Source organism: Lipotes vexillifer, unplaced genomic scaffold, assembly GCF_000442215.2.
Source record: "Lipotes vexillifer unplaced genomic scaffold, Lipotes_vexillifer_v1.1 scaffold1207, whole genome shotgun sequence".
NCBI classification, from domain to species: Eukaryota; Metazoa; Chordata; class Mammalia; order Artiodactyla; family Lipotidae; genus Lipotes; species Lipotes vexillifer.
Window position 1 is genome coordinate 403,471 of NW_006772733.1, and position 20,000 is coordinate 423,470.

The 20,000-nt window shown below is 37.5% G+C and overlaps 1 protein-coding gene across 2 annotated transcripts in view; it reads right to left on the bottom strand.

Annotated features, from left to right (window-relative positions):
- VEPH1 (ventricular zone expressed PH domain containing 1) overlaps nt 1-20,000 on the bottom strand; it is a 214,387-nt gene that overhangs the window by 32,239 nt on the left and 162,148 nt on the right. The window contains exons 10-11 of one of the 2 annotated variants that reach the window (XM_007447840.1): nt 19,797-19,936; nt 17,219-17,353 (exon numbers count right to left, since the gene is read on the bottom strand). In XM_007447840.1, coding sequence (XP_007447902.1) covers nt 17,219-17,353; nt 19,797-19,936 — 275 coding nt within the window. The remainder of the gene's footprint in view (nt 1-17,218; nt 17,354-19,796; nt 19,937-20,000) is intronic. The other variant, XM_007447841.1, reaches the window with a different exon arrangement.

Here is a 20,000-nt window from a genome sequence, read left to right on the forward strand (position 1 = left end):
GGAAAGAGGGTCATGTGTTCTTAGAACCAAAAGTTTGCCAATCTACATGCAACTTTCAGGGTCCTTAAAAAACAAAAAAAGCCAATAGTGCCACTGATTCTTCTCCTTCTTGATAATGTCTAGTATTGCGATATATAAATTGCTATGATTTTTTAGATTAAAAAACCCCAGAATTTATATCTTGAAATGAGTCTTAAACTTGGGTGATGACACACGTTTTAGTGACACAGCCTCTGCCTTTTTAGAAGTCTGTTTTGGAATTGTTTTTAGAGTATATTCATGAGCCACACATGAAAAAGTTTCATTACTTTAGTGAAGTCCAACTTTTAACTTGGAAACTATTACTCAGGTTTTTAAAAATAAATTTATTTATTTATTTGTTTTTGGCTGCATTGGGTCTTCGTTGCTGTGTGAGGGCTTTCTCTAGTTGCGGCAAGCTGGGGCTACTCCTTGTTCCGGTGCGTGGGCTTCTAACTGTGGTCTTGTTGCTGAGCACGGGCTCTAGGTGCACAGGCTTCAGTAGTTGTGGCACAGGGGCTTAGTTGCTCTGCGGCCTGTGGGATCTTCCCGGACCAGGGCTCGAACCCGTGTCCCCTGCATTGGCAGGTGGACTCTCAACCACTGCGCCACCAGGGAAGCCCTATTACTCAGTTTGAGTAGTCTCCTTTTATAAGAGACTTAAGCCTGGATACATTTTGGCTATTGTGAAAATAAAGCTCATTCTCAAAAGATGAAAGCTTTGCCATTCATTTTGTTGAGAGGGGTCTTGCACAGGAAGTGCAGGAAAACAATACTAGTTCCGGTTTATTGAGCTCTTACTATGTATGTCCCGGTCACTGTACAGTGATTCTGCATATATTTCCAAATCTCATAACACCCCAGTGAACTGGGTACTAATGTTTAGTGCACTTCGCAGGTAAAGATGAGGCATGGGAGAATTAGATAAAAGAACTGGTAAGTAGTGAAGCCAGGATTCAAACCCAGGTCCTGAGCTTCAAACTGCTACGCTTCCACCTTGCTTGAAAAGAGGTGCTGTTTTTGTCTACTAGCTCAGTGCCCAGTGTCTGTAGGCATTCATACAATATCCATGATAGCATCAAGGGAAAAAGAATAGGATTATACTCATGCACTGATTATTTAAGAAAAGAATCTAAACCACTATTGAATTAGAACAGACATTTCAGAGGGACTGCATACCTCTGTTCCCCCAGGAATAGAGGTATTTCGTTAACTATTTTCTGAAGGGTTTTTCTTTTTCTTTTTTTAATTTCCTTGACTGATGCAGAACATCTGGCTGACTGTGAAGGAATGTTCACTACAGTAGTAAAATTGACATGCTTCATTATAAGACAGTCTGGCTTGTGAAACATGAAGGAAACACAATACGTGTGATCAGCCAGGATTTAAAATAAACCAAGAAAATATTTATGCCTATTTTAATTTCTTTAAAAAAGCTTATGTACAACATAAGCACAGTATATGTGAATGGTGGTTAGGGGGATATTACTGGTGTGTATTAATTAGCCAAGTAAAAGGGTAATAATTTTCTAGTTTTTAAATAGTGAATGGAACTGTCACTTAGGTTTAATGTGTTTACAATATCATGTGCAATCACTTAATATAATGAGTTGTATGTATGGAATTGTTTAAATGAGGGGCTCAATTAGATTGTTATAATGTATAGCTGTTAAGGGGAAAAAAGAGTGAATCCAAATGAAGGTAGAGACAGAAGTTAGGGAGGCAAAGTTTAGAATCTGGCTGGACTTCCAAACTCAGTGGTCCTAAGACATCAATAAAAGTCATGCTTATAAAAGTTCCGGAGAACGTGTCAGTTCTCAAGGAGTCTGTTCATCTTCAAGCCTCTCCTCTTATGTTCATCGCGGTAATCCCAGATGAACTATTACGTGGCTATGGTGAAAGAATGCAAGTCCACTGATACTAGATAAACTGCGATAAAAATTCATCTTATGTGAGTATTACCAATACTTAAGCATTGGGAAATGCTTCCCAGCATTGCAAGCCTTATGCACAGAGTACGGTGTAAACGTGGCCGTAGTCACATTTAGCCTCATCTGGCCTCTCATCTGTTGTCTGTCTGCCTTCACTTTGGTGAGGAGCTCATGGATGAGCTTCTGCCCTTGTTTCCAAGGGGAATGGTAGAACATAGGTTGGTGCTGGGAGAAGCAGAGGGGTCTTGTGAAGAGAAGCTCAGCACAAATCCATTGTCTTCATTCAGAAAATAACTTTGCTTTTTTCTGGGCTCTAAAGATCATCTTTCTGTTTCTCAAGTGGAGTCTCCTAGGTGTAGACTCTTCCTCTTCAGCATTTTAAAACTTTTCTTTGGTCTACATCTTTTTTTTTTTTTTTTTGGCGGTACGCAGGCCTCTCACCGCCACGGCCTCTCCCATTGCGGAGCGCAGGCTCAGAGGCCATGGCTCACGGGCCCAGCCGCTCCGCGGCATGTGGGATCTTCCCAGACCGCGGCACGAACCCGTGTCCCCTGCATCGGCAGGCGGACTCTCAACCACTGCGCCACCAGGGAAGCCCTGGTCTACATCTTTACCCTCTATCTTCTCAAACATAGATCTCCCCTACCTTGAAACTTTTCACCATTTCATTACCACTCAACCAAAAGACAAAAGCCCAAGCCTGGATGAACTCCATTTTAGCCCCTGAACAGCTGATCACTGCTGGAGAAAATCATCTGTCTGTTTTAGTTTAAATCTGTTATCTCAGAACCCAAATGGATATTACTTGTTGCCAGACAGTCCTGCCATCTTTCTCTAGCAAATTCATGGTTCCTTTCTGTGAGAATTTCATTTCAAACTTTCTCTTTCCTCAAACCTCCTACATCCCATTCCTCCTTCCCTGACTCCACTTTCAGCTGATGGCCTCACCTCTTATTTCATTGAAAAAGATGAAAAGCCATAAAAAAGAACTCACTCATCTTCTCACCACCAAATCCACTAACTGACCTGGGCCTGTGTGGAGTCCTTTTTCCTCTCATCTGCTCATCATTCTCGCCCTCTCTGTTGCCTTGTCCCAACAACTTATAAAGGTGATCTGGGGGCTTCCATTTTCAACCATCTCCATACTTCCTCCATCACCAACCCATTCAGCACCATACTTTTAAAATGGCTCCCTACAGGTTCTATGTCTCCTTCCTCATTCTTTCTTTCTCAGTTCTCCATTGACTCCTGTTTGAACCCTGCTCTTAAAGCTCCACTAAAACTGCTCTAAGTTGCCAAATTGGATGGATGCTTATCTGTACTTACTTTCCTTGATCTGGTTGCCAAATTCCATCCAATTCCCTTTTCTTTCTTTCTTGGACTCTCTCTTGAGATATGTGACCTCTACTCTTTCTGGGTTTCTTTTGTCTCTCGGCTGTTCTCTGGCCTCAATACTGAACAGGGTCCTTTCCCTCTCTGTGCTCTCTTCCCAGATGGCTTTAATCTTCCCATGGCTTTCATCATCTCTGTGCCCATGATGCCCTCATTTATATTTCTGGCCTAAACCATTTCCCCTTTGCCCACTAGACAATTCCACCGGAACATCTCACAGGCATTTTAAACTTGAGATGTTTGAAAGTCTCCCTCACCTTTACACCCCACTCATTTACCTCCAAAATTTATATTGAATGTGTCATTTATTTCTATCCTTCCAGGACCATCCCAGATTTAACTACTCTTTTTCTCTCATCTGGATTAGCAGTAGGAGCCCTCCACCCCATCTAGGCTTCTGAAATCTCGAACCTAATTTCCATCTACCCCATTATTATCTAGCTTTCTCCGAAAGGGAGATTCAACACAGCTAACCTCTCTGAGCCACCTGGGTTCACACCGTTCTCCTTTGAGGCTGGCCTACCAACACTCGTCACTTATATCACACACATACACTTGAATTTCCGGTAAGATTTTGAAGTTACATTCTATATATAATAAGCCCACTACTTATTTACTTATTATGTATTTATTTATTCAAGCACTGTGTTAACACGGTAACTCAAAACACTAAATCTAAGCCTTTGGGAGCATCAGAAGGTCTCTTTTTGTTCTACCAAGAATTGGAGCTTTAGTTTTATTTATACTTTGACACTACAGCCAGTTACCCTGGGAACTGTCAAGTGTGTTCGTAGCAATGTGGACTGAAAACAAATCTCCAAGTGTTAGCCACATGGGGTACATTTTATTTCAGCAGTAAATTTAAATTTTTTTGGTTTCGTTTCCATAATGGGCATAGCTTCGAGAACTCATTTCTATGGCATATGGAATTTCTCCATGCTTTGGGAAATGGAACATGTGTGTCAATAAAAGAGACCCCTCTCTCACATTCCAGCCCTTCAGCAATCTCTGCACCAGCTTTGTCAACTGTCTGGTCCTCTGATAATCAGAGCACTGCTCCCTCTGAAGGGCTGGGTGCACGTGCCCTGGAATGGAATTATTAATAGTATCTCTAGTTACTCCACAGAGGCCATTCTCTTCATTTCTTAAATAAATCAATGGATTTTCTGCCCTTTTTCTAAAATCCTTATTTTACAGTGAAAATTGGTTGTCTTAAAATGGAATTTTCTTTTTTTATTATGTATTTTTAAAATTCATTCCTCTATCTTCAGCATCTAGAAGACTACCTGGCAATTGTAAGCACTCTAATTATTTACTGGAAACATAAATGAACATCTCCTCCTTCCTTAAGATGTTAAAGACCAATATCTTTGACATTGCCAATACGATGCTGCATCACTCATCTCTGCTTAGTAAAATAAAATTTCCTTTATTTAAATAAACTGCTCATTTACGTACATTTACTTACAAAAAGCAATATAAGTAAAAGTGGTACTTCTGTAATAATATTTTTTCCCTTGGTTGTAAAAGAAATACATACTTAGAGAAAATTTAGAAGATAGCTAATCCCATCAACCAGAGCTAATCATTGCTAACATTTTGGTATATTTCCTTTCAGCTGTCTTAATGGGCAAATCTCCAAATAATCTTCTTCATATAAATAATTTTGCATCCCACAATGTGGTATCTTACGTAAGCATTGTTTCATGTCATTAAACATTTTTCATAAACATGATTTTTCATGGTTTCTTAATATTCTTCCCTATAGATGGATGTCTATATATATGTATTACTTTAATTGTCCCATCTTTAGACATATATGTTATGTACATTATTATGATATATCACATATTGTAAATTATTTTATATTAATAATCTAAATTATATATTAGAAAATATTATACTATATTGTGTTATAATGTGTATATATATATTTTAAATAGATCTTTACTGGAGTATAACTGCTTCACAATACTGTGTTAGCTTCTGTTGCACAACAAAGCAAATCAGCCATATGCATACACATGTCCCCATAACCCCTCCCTCTTGAGTCTCCCTCCCATTGTCCCTATCCCACCCCTCTAGGTCCTTGCAAAGCACGGAGCTGATCTCCCTGTGCTATGCTGCTGTTTCCCACCAGCCAACTATTTTACATTCGGTAGTGTATATATTTCGATGCTACTCTCACTTTGCGCCAGCTTCCCCCTCCCACCCCAAGCATATGTATATAACACTTTCATTTTCCCACCTTTAGGCATTCAGGCTGTTAACAGATTACTCCAAAGTATTTTTTTGGTGTGTGTACCTTAAGTTCTATACACATTTCAGATTATTTCTTTAGAACAGATTCTTAAAAGTAGAATCACTGTGTTAAAGGATATGAATATTTTTAAGACTCTTGACCTGCATTGCTAAATTACGTATTTAGAAATGTTGAAATAATTTACACTCTGACTAGAAATGTGTGAAAGTGTCTAAACTCCCTTACTCTAGCCAGCACTGATTATTGCCTTTTTAAAAATGGATTAAAAAGGTACTGTTATTTTAATTTCAATTTTTTAATCTTGACTACTAATGAGGCTGAATACTTTTTCTGCACTCAAAGTCTCCTTTGAATTATTTGCTCATGTCTTTGGCCCACTGATTATTGATTTGCACGAACCCACAGTATCTTAAGGATATTAAACTTGTCTTTCATACTTGTTACACATATTTTCAAGTTACTAAATAGATTTTGTTTTTATAAATTTTATATTTTTTATAGTTAAATATATTAATCCTCTACTCAGACATTACAGGTTTAATCAGAAAAAAAAAGAAAACAGAAAAATAAAAAAAGAAAGGAAGAAAGGAAGGAAAGAAGGAAGGAAGGAAGGAAGGAAGAAAAAGAAGGAAAGAAAGAAAAGCATGTACAAAGGATAATGTAACAAATACCCATGACCTTGCAGGCCAAATTTAACAAATGCTAATATTTTGCTTCTGATTTTTTAAAAACAAAATTATAGATGAAATTGAGATCTCCTTAATTTTCTTCCCAGTAATATTTCTCTCCTTTCTTTCCCCAGTTCCTCGTTATCCAGAGGCAATGCCATCATGAATTTGGTGTGATTCTAAATATGCTGTTGTATTTTTATCACAAGTATATGTACCCATAAATAATGCATAATACTGCTCAGTGTGTTTCAAAAATATATGCAAGCTATCATACTATTCATATCATAATTTTGCAACTTGCTTATTAAAAATCAATATTATGTTTTTAAGATTTATTCCATGTTACTACAAATAGGTCTAATTAATTCACTTTCACTGCCTGTGTAGCGTGACTATATCACGACATTTTTCTGTGTCCTTCTAATGATGAACATTTGCATTGTTCCTGATTTTTTGGTGCAAACAATGTTCAGGTAACATCTGTATATGTCTTCTGTTGCAAGTATGTGAGAGTTTCACCTAGAAATGTAATTGCAAGATAGTAGGGTACATGAATTTATAATATAACCAGCTATTACCAGATTGCCCTTTTAAAAAGGTTGTAAAGGAAAATTTGTCTTAAACCTTGTCTAGGACAGAACATTTTTATATGTTATAATATAAAACCTCCTTGTGGAAAGAAATGAGCATTTCTTACTTAAATGTTCTGAAAGAAAGAAAGAAAGAAAGAAAGAAAGGAAGGAAGAAAGAAAGGAGGGAGGGAGGGAGGGAGGGAAAGGAAGGAAGGAAGGAAGGGAAGAAAGAATATGTGAGGTGATGGATATGTTAATTAACTAGATAGGGGGAATCCTTTGTGGGGGAAAATGCTTAAGGGTTTTTTTCTGATAAATTGTAAATGTAATTAAGTAACTTCTGGAAAGTTACTCACCTACCCTGACTGCCAGCTAGGTGTCATTTATGAATCTAATTATTGACTACATATATATTTTTTCTTAAGTACTTTTTTCTTTTTTAAGGAGATAAACCTGTTTTAGTCTCATATGTCATGTATGAACATTCTTATATTTTCACATCTTTGCCAAAACTTGTATTGCCACAATTTTTTATTCTTGCCAGTCTGATCATTGTAAATAGTATTTCATTTTTAACATTTTAAATCAATTATTTCAATGATTTTTAGTGAGTCTAAACATCCTTTCTTAGGGGTTTTGGCCACTTGAGTTTTTGTTCAGTGAATCTTCTGTTCATGTTCTTTGCCCAGTTTTCTCTTGGGTTGTTTGTCTCTTCCTTGTTGATGTGTAGGAGAGTCTTGTGTGTTACACATATTTTATTTTATTTATTTTTTACTTTAATTTTTAAATTTTATTTATTTTTTATACAGTAGGTTCTTATTAGTCATCAATTTTATACACATCAGTGTATACATGTCAATCCCAATCTCCCAATTCATCCCACCACCATCCCCACCCCCCTGCCGCTTTCCCCCCTTGGTGTCCATATATTTGTTCTCTACATCTGTGTCTCAACTTCTGCCATGCAAACCAGTTCATTTGTACCATTTTTCTAGGTACCACATACATGCATTAATATGCGATATTTGTTTTTCTCTTTCTGATTTACTTCACTCTGTATAACAGTCGCTAGATCCATCCATGTCTCTACAAATGACCCAATGTTGTTCCTTTTTATGGCTGAGAAATATTCCATTGTATATATGTACCATTTCTACTTTATCCATTCATCTGTCGATGGGCATTTAGCTTGCTTCCACATCCTGGCTATTGTAAACAGTGCTGCAATAAACATTGGGGTTCATGGGTCTTTTTGAATTATGGTTTTCTCTGGGTATATGCCCAGTAGTGGGATTGCTGGATCATATGGTAATTCTATTTTTAGTTTTTTAAGGAACCTCCATACTGTTCTTCATAGTGGCTGTATCAATTTACATTCCCACCAACAGTGCAAGAGGGCCCTTTTCTCCACACCCTCTCCAGCATTTGTTGTTTGTAGATTTTCTGATGATGCCCATTCTAACTGGTGTGAGGTGATACCTCATTGTAGTTTTGATTTGAATTTCTCTAATGATTAGTGATGTTGAGCAGCTTTTCATGTGGTTCTTGGCCATCTGTATGTCTTCTTTGGAGAAATGTCTATTTAGGTCTTCTGCCCATTTTTGGATTGGGTTGTTTTTTTGACTATTGAGCTGCATGAGCTGTTTATATATTTTGGAGATTAATCCTGTGTCTGTTGATTTGTTTGCAAATATTTTCTCCCATTCTGAGGGTTGTCTTTTCATTTTGTTTATGGTCTCCTTTGCTGTGCAAAAGCATTTAAGTTTCATTAGGTCCCATTTGTTTATTTTTGTTTTTATTTTTATTACTCTAGGAGGTGGGTCAAAAAAGATCTTGCTGTGATTTATGTCAAAGAGTGTTTTGCCTATGTTTTCCTCTAAGAGTTTTATAGTGTCCAGTCTTATATTTAGGTCTCTAACCCATTTTGAGTTTATTTTTATGTATGGTGTTAGGGAGTGTTCTAATTTCATTCTTTTACATGTAGCTGTCCAGTTTTCCCAGCACCACTTATTGAAGAGACTGTCTTTTCTCCATTGTATATCCTTGCCTCCTTTGTCATAGATTAGTTGACCATATGTGCGTGGGTTTATCTCTGGGCTTTTTACTTGTTCCATTGATCTGTTTCTGTTTTTGTGCCAGTACCATACGGTCTTGATTACTGTAGCTTTGTAGTATAGTCTGAAGTCAGGGAGTCTGATTCCTCCAGCTCCGGAGTTTTCCCTCAAGACTGCTTTGGCTATTTGGGGTCTTTTGTGTCTACATACAAATTTTAAGATTTTTTGTTCTAGTTCCATAAAAAATGCCATTGGTAATTTGATAGGGATTGCACTGAATCTGTAGATTGCTTTGGGTAGTACAGTCATTTTCACAATATTGATTCTTCCAATCCAAGAACATGGTATATCTCTCCATCTGTTTGTATCATCTTTAATTTCTTTCATTAGTGTCTTATAGTTTTCTGCATACAGGTCTTCTCTCTCCCTAGGTAGGTTTATTCCTAGGTATTTTATTCTTTTTGTTGCAATGGTAAATGGGAGTGTTTCCTTAATTTCTCTTTCAGATATTTCATCATTAGTGGATAGGAATGCAAGAGATTTCTGTGCATTAATTTTGTATCCTGCAACTTTACCAAATTCATTGATTAGCTTTAGTGGTTTTCTGGTGGCATTTTTAGGATTCTCTATGTATAGTATCATGTCATCTGCAAATAATGACAGTTTTACTTCTTCTTTTCCAATTTGTATTCCTCTTATTTCTTTTTCTTCTCTGATCGCTGTGGCTAGGACTTTCAAAACTATGTTGAATAATAGTGGTGAGAGTGGACCTCCTTGTCTTGTTCTTGATCTTAGAGGAAATGCTTTCAGTTTTTCACCATTGAGAATGATGTTTGCTGTGGGCTTGTCATATATAGCATTATTATGTTGAGTTAGGTTCCCTCTATGCCCACTTTCTGGAGAGTTTTTATCATAAATTGGTGTTGAATTTTGTCAAAAGCATTTTCTGCATCTATTGAGATGATCATATGGTTTTTACTCTTCAATTTGTTAATATGGTGTATCACATTGATTGACTTGTGTATATTGAAGAATCCTTGCATCCCTGGGATAAATCCCACTTGATCATGGTGTATGATCTTTTCAATGCGTTGTTGGATTCTGTTTGCTAGTATTTTGTTGAGGATTTTTGCATCTATATTCATCAGTGATATTGGTCTGTAATTTTCCTTTTTTGTAGGTGTCTGGTTTTGGTATCAGGGTGATGGCAGCCTCATAGAATGAATTTGGGAGTGTTCCTTCCTCTGCAATTTTTTGGAAGAGTTTGAGAAGGATGGGTGTTAGCTCTTCTCTAAATGTTTGATAGAATTCACCTGTGAAGCCATATGGTCCTGGACTTGTTTGTTGGAAGATTTTTAATCACAGTTTCAATTTCATTACTTGTGATTGGTCTGTTCATATTTTCTATTTCTTCCTGGTTCAGTCTTGGAAGGTTATACCTTTCTAAGAATTTGACCATTTCTTCCAGGTTGTCCATTTTATTGGCATAGAGTTACTTGTAGTAGTCTCTTATGATGCTTTGTATTTCTGTGGTGTTTGTTGTAACTTCTCCATTTTCATTTCTAATTTTATTGATTTGAGTCCTCTCCCTCTTTTTCTTGATGAATCTGGCTAATGGTTTATCAATTTTGTTTATCTTCTCAAAGAATCAGCTTTTAGTTTTATTGATCTTTGCTATTGTTTTCTTTGTTTCTATTTCATTTATTTCTGCTCTGATCTTTATGATTTCTTTCCTTCTGGTAACTTTGGGTTTTGTTTGTTTTTCTTTCTCTAGTTCCTTTAGGTGTAAGGTTAGATTGTTTATTTGAGATTTTTCTTGTTTCTTGAGGTAGGCTTGTATAGCTATAAACTTCCCTCTTAGAACTGCTTTTGCTGCATCCCATAGGTTTTGGATCGTCGTGTTCTCATTGTCATTTGTCTCTAGGTACTTTTTGATTTCCTCTTTGATTTCTTCAGTGATCTCTTGGTTATTTAGTAACATATTGTTAGCCTCCATGTGTTTGTGTTTTTTACGTTTTTTTCCCTGTAATTCATTTCTAATCTCATAGGGTTGTAGTCAGAAAAGATGTTTGATATGATTTCAATTTTCTTAAATTTTCTGAGGCTTGATTTGTGACCCAAGATGTGATCTATCCTGGAGAATGTTCCGTGTGCACTTGAGAAGAAAGTGTAATCTTCTGTCTTTGGATGGTATGTCCTATAAATATCAATTAAATCTATCTGGCCTATTGTGTCATTTAGGCTTCTGTTTCCTTATTTATTTTCATTTTGGATGATCCGTCCATTGGTGTAAGTGAGGTGTTAAAGTCCCCCACTATTATTGTGTTACTGTCGATTTCCTCTTTTATAGTTGTTAGCAGTTGCCTTATGTATTGAGGTGCTCCTATGTTGGGTGCATATATATTTATAATTGTTATATCTTCTTCTTGGATTGATCCCTTGATCATTATGTAGTGTCCTTCCTTGTCTCTTGTAACATTCTTTATTTTAAAGTCTATTTTATCTGATATGAGTATTGCTACTCCAGCTTTCTTTTGATTTCCATTTGCATGGAATATCTTTTTCCATCCCCTCACTTTCAGTCTGTATGTGTCCCTAGGTCTGAAGTGGGTCTCTTGTAGACAGCATATATATGGGTCTTGTTTTTGTATCCATTCAGCAAGCCTGTGTCTTTTGGTTGGAGCATTTAATCCATTCACATTTAAGGTAATTATCGATATGTATGTTCCTATGACCATTTTCTTAATTGTTTTGGGTTTGTTTTTGTAGGTCCTTTTCTTCTCTTGTGTTTCCCACATAGAGAAGTTCCTTTAGCATTTGTTGTAGATCTGGTTTGGTGGTGCTGAATTCTCTTAGCTTTTGCTTAACTGTAAAGCTGTTGATTTCTCCATGGAATCTGAATGAGATCCTTGCCGGGTAGAGTAATCTTGGTTGTAGCTTCTTCCCTTTCATCACTTTAAGTATATTATGCCACTCCCTTCTGGCTTGTAGAGTTTCTGCTGAGAAATCAGCTGTTAACCTTATGGGAGTTCCATTGCATGTTATTTGTCATTTTTCCCTTGCTGCTTTCAATACTTTTTCTTTAATTTTTGCCAGTTTGATTACTATGTGTCTCGGCATGTTTCTCCTTGGGTTTATCCTGTATGGGACTCGCTGTGCTTCCTGGACTTGGGTGGCTATTTCCTTTTCCACGTTAGGGAAATTTTCAAGTATAATATCTTCAAATATTTTCTCTGGTCCTTTGTCTCTCTCTTCTCCTTCTGGGACCCCTATAATATGAATGTTGTTGCGAATAATGTTGTCCCAGAGGTCTCTTAGGCTGTCTTCCTTTCTTTGCATTCTTTTTTCTTTATTCTTTTCTGCAGCAGTGAATTCCACCATCCTGTCTTCCAGGTCACTTATCCGTTCTTCTGCCTCAGTTATTCTGCTATTGATTCCTTCTAGTGTAGTTTTCATTTTAGTTATTGTATTGTTCATCTCTGTTTGTTTGTTCTTTAATTCTTCTAGGTCTTTGTTAAACATTTCTTGCATCTTCTCGATGTTTGCCTCCATTCTTTTTCTGAGGTCCTGGATCATTTTCACTATCATTATTCTGAATTCTTTTTGTGGAAGGTTGTTTATCTCCACTTCATTTAGTTGTTTTTCTGGGGTTTTATCTTGTTCCTTCATCTGGTACATAGCCCTCTGCCTTTTCTTCTTGTTATCTTTCTTTGAATGTGTTTTTTTTTCCACAGGCTGCAGGATTGTTGTTTTTCTTGCTTCTGCTCTCTGCCCTCTGGTGGATGATGCTATCTAAGAGGCTTGTGCAAGTTTCCTGATGGGAGGGACTGGTGGTGGGTAGAGCTGACTGTTGTTCTGGTGGGCAGAGCTCAGTAAAACTTTAATCCACTTGACTGCTGATGGGTGGGGCTGGGTTCCCTCCCTGTTGGTTGTTTGGCCTAAGGCAACCCAACACTGGAACCTACCTGAGCTCTTTGGTGGGGCTAATGACAGACTCTGGGAGGGCTCTTGCCAAGGAGTACTTCCCAGAACTTCTGCTGCCAGTGTCCTTGTCCCCACGGTGAGCCACAGCCACACCCTGCCTCTGCAGGAGACCCTCCAACACTAGCAGGTAGGTCTGGTTCAGTCTCCTATGGAGTCACTGCTCCTTCCCCTGGGTCCTGATGTGCACACTACTTTGTGTGTGCCCTCCATGAGTGGAGTCTCTGTTTCTCCCAGTCCTGTAATCAAATCCCACTAGCCTTCAAAGTCTGATTCTCTAGGAATTCCTCCTGCCATTGCTGGACCCCCAGGTTGGGAAGCCTGACGTGGGGCTCAGAACTGTCACTCCAGTGGGTGGACTTCTGTGGTATAAGTGTTCTCCAGTCTTTGAGTTACCCACCGAGCAGTTATGGGATTTGATTTTACTGTGATTGTGCCCCTCCTACCGTCTCATTGTCGCTTCTCCTTTGTCTTTGTATGTGGGGTATCTTTTTTGGTGTGTTCCAGCATCTTCCTGTCGATGATTGTCCAGCAGCTAGTTGTGATTCTGGTGTTCTCACAAGAGGGAGGGAAAACACATCTTTCTACTCCACCATCTTGGTTCAGGGCCCTTACACATATTTTAAATAACTTCTCCCAGGTTGTGCTTGCCTTTTAACTTTGTTGTGGTGTAATTTGTCATACAGAAATTTAAACTTTTTAAGTACTCGAATCTATTCATATTTCCTTTATGATTTCTGTTTACTTATGTCTTAAATTCTTTCTTATCCTGAAGTCACAAAGACAACTATGGGTATTTTCTTCTAATTGTTGTAAAGTTTCATTGATTACATTTAGAGCTTTATCTAGAGTTAGTTTATTTATTATAGTGTCTGGGTGGGATCTAATTTTATCTTTTCCATCTGAAAAGTGACATACTATTTTTAAAATATTTTATTTTCTCCTCACTGATTGGAAATCTCCTTTCTATCATCTACAAAGTTTCCATATATGCTTGGAACTATCTCTGGACTCTTTATTCCTTATTAGTATTAATTTATCCCTATAGCAATAATCACCTCCTCATCTTATTGTGCTTTTAGAATAAGTTTTCATTTCCTAGTAGAAAAATTTTCTCCTCTCTGTTCTTTTTCAGAACTGTTTTGCTTATTCTCAAACCTAGGATCACTTTGTCAAACTCCATGAAGAAATTCTGTTGCTATTATGATTGGAAATAAATTGTATTTATGATTTGAGAGAAAATTTCCATTTGTGTCATCAGTGTTCCTAGCCATGAGAAGGGCATATCTTTCCATTAATCCAAGTTTTTAAAAAATGTTTTTATTACTATTTAAAATTAAGAAAAGTAGTCAAGATAGATAGGTTATACTCCCATAACAAACACCAAGACTTCTGTCTTTAACAAAACAGAAGATTGTTCCTTCATCATGTGAAGTGTGTGGTGGGTCTGGGTGGCTCTCCAGAGCAGCAGTCCTCTATGTGGTAGTTTGGGGTTCCAGGTTTTGTCCGTCTTCTGACAACTCAATATCAACATTTGCTTCTGCAGTCCCCATGGTAGAGTAAGAAAGGGAAGATCGAGAATGGAACACTGGCTTTGAAAAGCTTCTGCCTGGAGTGACACATATCCCTTCTCATATATCATGGCTGAAGCAAGTCACATGATCAAGGCTTACTTCAAGAGGCAGGGAATTGTAATTTTACAATCCAGAGTAGAGAAAACCCAGATATATTGGTGGTGGAACCATTGTCACCATGGTGTATGCTTGTGCTCTAGCTCTGCACCTGATTAGGTAGGTGACCTACGGCAGGTCCCTATGCTTCCAATTTTAACATCTGGAAAGTGACAGGATTTATTTACTTATTCAACTGATACTCATCATTTATTGAGAGTCTACCATGTGCCAGGCACTGTGTGACCCTGGAAATATAATGATAAACATAGTGCATCCCTTGCCCTCAAGCACTTTACAATTTAATAGATAACTTACTGTTGATTTTCAATTCTAAAATTCCAAGATTTTATTAAAATGAATTCTCAATAACAAACTCTCCAGAGCATTATATTCTAAAGACTTAGGCATTTTCTCAGCAGTGTCTTCCTTTCTTGTATACCTGAATCCAGTTGGCTGCAGTATTAATTCTATCACAGCAACAGATACACACATGCCCATCATTTTCAAATCACTAGTGTATGTACAGACTGGCACATATGGTGAAAAGAAAGCAGACTTTGGACCATTCTCACAGCTATTGTGAATTTCATGGGAAGAACACTTCATAAAATAAAAAGAGTAGAAAATCAATTTGATTGAGAAATACCCAGGTCGATAAACTTTGTCACACAGTGCACATTCCAGCCATGAAAGTTTTTCTATTAGTTATGAATAAGCCAAATTATAAAGTTTTAAAAATTTATAAAACATTTTGGTTTGCAGTTAATTTTTCCCTAGAGGAATATTTATTGGTATGAAATAGAAGAAATATGAATAAGTATACTTGTGAGCATGCACAAAACTGGTTTGCGAAGTTTTTGGGTTTTTTTTCAACCTCTTAGGACTTGAAGCAGTCTGCTGAGGTTTAATTTACAAGTTCCCTCTAGTTAAACTACAGTTCACTATGAAACATTTATAAGAATTTGAGGCATTGTCTTTAAACATGATACAAAACTTTAAAATTTGCAGGAAATATGCAAAGAATTCCATTCTACTTTGCATTGATGCAACTATGGCATTTCTTTTATTCTTAATACTACATGTCTAATTCTTAAACCAAAGCCAAAAAATAGTGATGCAATAATTGGGTGTGGCTTCAGTGTCTTACAGACCATACTAACTAAACTTCTGATTAATCACACCCATTTCTCATCTTTTCACAATCCTTCAGCACTTAACAGGTATTGAGTTTGTTTCACAATGTAACAGTTTTTGATTAATTTGCTAGTTGTTTGTACTTTGAGTTTATTTAATATTAGTATGTTTGTTCCCCTTCTCAATAGTACAACAAGGACAAAGACCATGATCAGGTACTCTCAGAATCTCTGGTTTGATCAGTAAGCATCCAATGCTTATTACTGGGCTTTCTTGAAGGCAAAATAAGGATAATCAGGATCTCTGAGTATGAGAAGGACTTATAGAAGCTGGCAGTTTACTAAGGAGAGATCAATAACCATTCTCTATTCTCATTATCCATGTTCTTCCCGAGTTATCCAATCTACTGTCATGACATCAAGTGCTATCTCTGACTCCCAAATCCATTATCTCCAGTCATGTCCTTCTTCCTGAGGTCCACAGTGGCAATTCAACCACCATTACCATCTGGTTATCTACACAAACCACTCACACTCAAAATATGTAAGCCAGAATGATTTATCTTCTTCCTCCACATCAGCTTCCTTTGTGGTCTCTCTTTTTCAAGATGGTGCCATTATCCATTGGCCACACAATGCACCTGGAGTCATCCTTGGTTCTTTCAATTTCCTTATCAGGCACCAAGTCCTGTTGATTCTGTTTCTTTAATTGCTCTTGAATCCATCCCCTTCCTACAACTTCCAACTTTAGTTCAGGCCTTCATTTCCTACCTGACTACAGTAGTTGCTTCCTTTGTAGTCTTCCTGTCTCCAGTCAGGCTCCCTCTAATCGTTCTCTCCATAGCCAGGCCTGTGACCTTACTCATGGGCAGATCTGATCACGGCAGTGAACGTCCACTTCTGGCTACACTCTGTTGACTGGATAGGCGTAGTTCCACATTTTGGTCCTTTCCCAGTTCAAAGGCCTGCTCGGGAGATCTCGGCCAACTGTGTCCTGAGAGTGATGTCCCTGTTTCCACACTCCTAAAATGCTCTGTCTCACATCATCCTTGCCTGCCTCAACAGAGCTCTTTCCCACCCTGACCTTCCTGTTCACCTTGTCTTCCCTTTCTAGCTTTGTGGTGACAGCAGAGGGCAAGGTGATGAGAGGAAGTATGGAAGGAAATGAAAAGCACTAAAGAAACTGGAGCTTGATTCCCCAATGCTCTTTCCTTTTCAGTCCTAGAGTTGTCTGTCTTCTTTTGTAAAATGTTTTCTATTCCATACCATGTGTGTGGTTTTTGTGTGGCTCTGAGTGGGCAGTATTATGTCAGTCTGGGAGCCTCAAAGGGCAATGACCTTGTCTACTGATATCACTAGGTCCTGAGTCCACTATAACATGACATGTAAATCATTACTTAGTGTTTTCTAATAATAAAAGAAAATAAAGGAATGAAGGGAAAAAACTGAACTATCAAGAAAAGGCAAACTATTTCAAGCTAATCTTGAATCTTGGTTTAAAATAACATGTCCAAGGAAAAAAGCACTTACCTTTTGCTGTGGGAATGTGGACTCCATCATGGCTGTTTCAAAGCTGTGAGCACCCTCTGCCTGGGTCTTCTCCCACAGAGCTCTGAGAAATTGCACAGAACGGCTCTGTATAGACAGGGGCTCAGGAAACAGGCTCTGAAAGGGCATTAATGAGAGAAACGTGACATGTTATCTCTTGTCCTAACAGTATTGTTTGATTGACCGCAAAGCACTATTAGGCTTGGTCTGAACTTAAAAATGGTTTAAATTTAAATAAAGCTACAGGGAAATCTGTCTTGAAGATCAAACATATGGTACATTTCATGTTTTTTATTTCTTAACAGAAAATTTAACATAAATAGGATTTTTTTTTTTTGCGGTATGCGGGCCTCTCACCGCTGTGGCCTCTCCCGTTGCGGAGCACAGGCCCTGGACGCGCAGGCCCAGCGGCCATGGCCCACGGGCCCAGCCGCCCCGCGGCATGTGGGATCCTCCCAAACTGGGGCACGAACCCACGTCCCCGACATCGGCAGGCGGACCCCCAACCATTGCGCCACCAGGGAAGCCCATAAATAGGATTTTTAAAACAGTTGATATTGATCTCTATAAATATGCCTAACCTTTGTAGTGTAGTATTTACTTCAATCATTTCTCAAGCATGTTACTTAATTGGAAAATGGTTAATATTTATATATTTATTTTTCAAAGATCTGAGAATTAAGGTATAAAATTAAAACAAATATCAAGAGAGTACAGAGTACAAATACCAAGTTTATTTATACAGAGTAAATCATGAGGAATAGACATGAAATAACCAAGAGTTCATTATTCAATTGCTCAGATGTGAACAATATGAGTGGGGGGGTTGGGGAAACACAAACATTTTCGGTTAAAAATGTGTAATGGCTGAATATTCTTAGAGCTTTAAGATATTCTCAGTTTGGGAAAATGAGATTGTCAATGTAAAAAAAGAATCACATTTACATATATATCATTCAAGCCAATGAAAATAAAATTTTTTTAACATCTTTATTGGAGTATAATTGCTTCACAATGGTGTGTTAGTTTCTGCTGTATAACAAAGTGAATCAGCTATATACATATACATACATCCCCATATCTCCTCCCTCTTGCGTCTCCCTCCCACCCTCCCTACCCCACCCCTCTAGGTGGTCACGAGCTGATCTCCCTGTGCTATGTGGCTGCTTCCCACTAGCTATCTATTTTACATTTGGTAGTGTATACATGTCAGTGCTACTCTCTCACTTCGTCCCAGCTGACCCTTCCCCCTCCCCATGTCCTCAAGTCCATTCTCTACATCTGCATCTTTATTCCTGTCCTGCCCGTATGTTCTAAAATTTTCAAAGGAAGATTTAAACTGTTTGTATGTTTACTCACCAATTATGTGTTTAGCAGTTATTTACATGTTGTGATGTTATATCTATGAATGTGAGAAGTGTCTCAATTCAAGGGAACAATTTTATAAAAACATATAGAACATAAAAGGCACAAAATTATACACACATATAAAATACCATATATATTATCCTTTATGTGTGAGGTATAATAAAATAATGATTTTGCCTTATAAGATCCCATTTTCTATGTCAATGACTGTCCAAACATTGACTTATAAGACTCTCTAGGTGGTCTTTGTGTACAAAGTTTCTATTTAGTAAGTGAATAACAATTTTTTTTTCCAGAAAAATCTTATTGTTATCCTCAAGATGAGCTGCTTTTTATACTGAGTGGGAAAAGGCAGAGGATCTTATACCCTGAGTAAGTTGCCCACAGATTTAAAAAGGTTAAGAGCAGTAACAGATTGATTGTGAAACCCAAAATGTGCACACATGCTTTGCTGTGCACCTGAAACTATCACAACATTGTTAATCAGCTATACTCCAATATAAAATAAAAAGTTAAAAAAAATGTGGACACATCTGGGAATTTCTTGATTATTATCAGAAACTTATACAGCATATGATCTTTCACTTGGACCTGATTTAATTAATCATCATTCCAAAGAGGTCCATTTAGACTGGAATCTGTTAATTTGAGAACTGCATGAAGGCATAAACTGACAGAGAAGGGGAAGAGTCTGGCCCAGCATACAAGGCTAGCACTGGGTTTGTAACTATCACATCAAAGATTTGATTTTTATTTACCCCAAAGTCAGGCTTCATCCAGATCACATAATATCAAAGGTGTGGAAGAAGAAAGGAAACATTATAGTAAAAAGAACAAAGAAGAAAAGCAGCATAAACAGATGTTTTTTGGTGAGTTTGCTCAAAGACAAAAACAAATAATCAGACTAAGTCAATAAAATAAGACTGAAGGGGCAAAAGTAAAATCAAGTTTTCTTGGTTTGTTTTCAGAAAACTGACAACGGTTAAGAACAAAGCCAAAGATGAAACCAATTACAAAATCACTGATGAAAACCATTTGAAAAACATTAGTAAGGTAGAAGAAGAATAAGGTCATTATTTCAAGAAAAGGAAGAAAAATCAATGCTGTTTTTTATATTCATATACAATTTGATTCACAACAAAATGTGAGTTGTTCTCATCAAGGAGCCATGATGCATGTGAATTATACACACCTGCTGAAATAGGAACATGATCTGGATCCACGGCTGAGGTTCTTGGCTGATGAGAATAAAACTGGATTTACTGTAGAGGCAATAATGACCCTTTAGGGAGCAAGTGAAGAACAGCTTTGCTACACAACTTCTAACAGAATCTAGAAACAAATACACATAGCATTAAACATTAGATTCTTCCCAGAGTTACACCTTATACTTCAA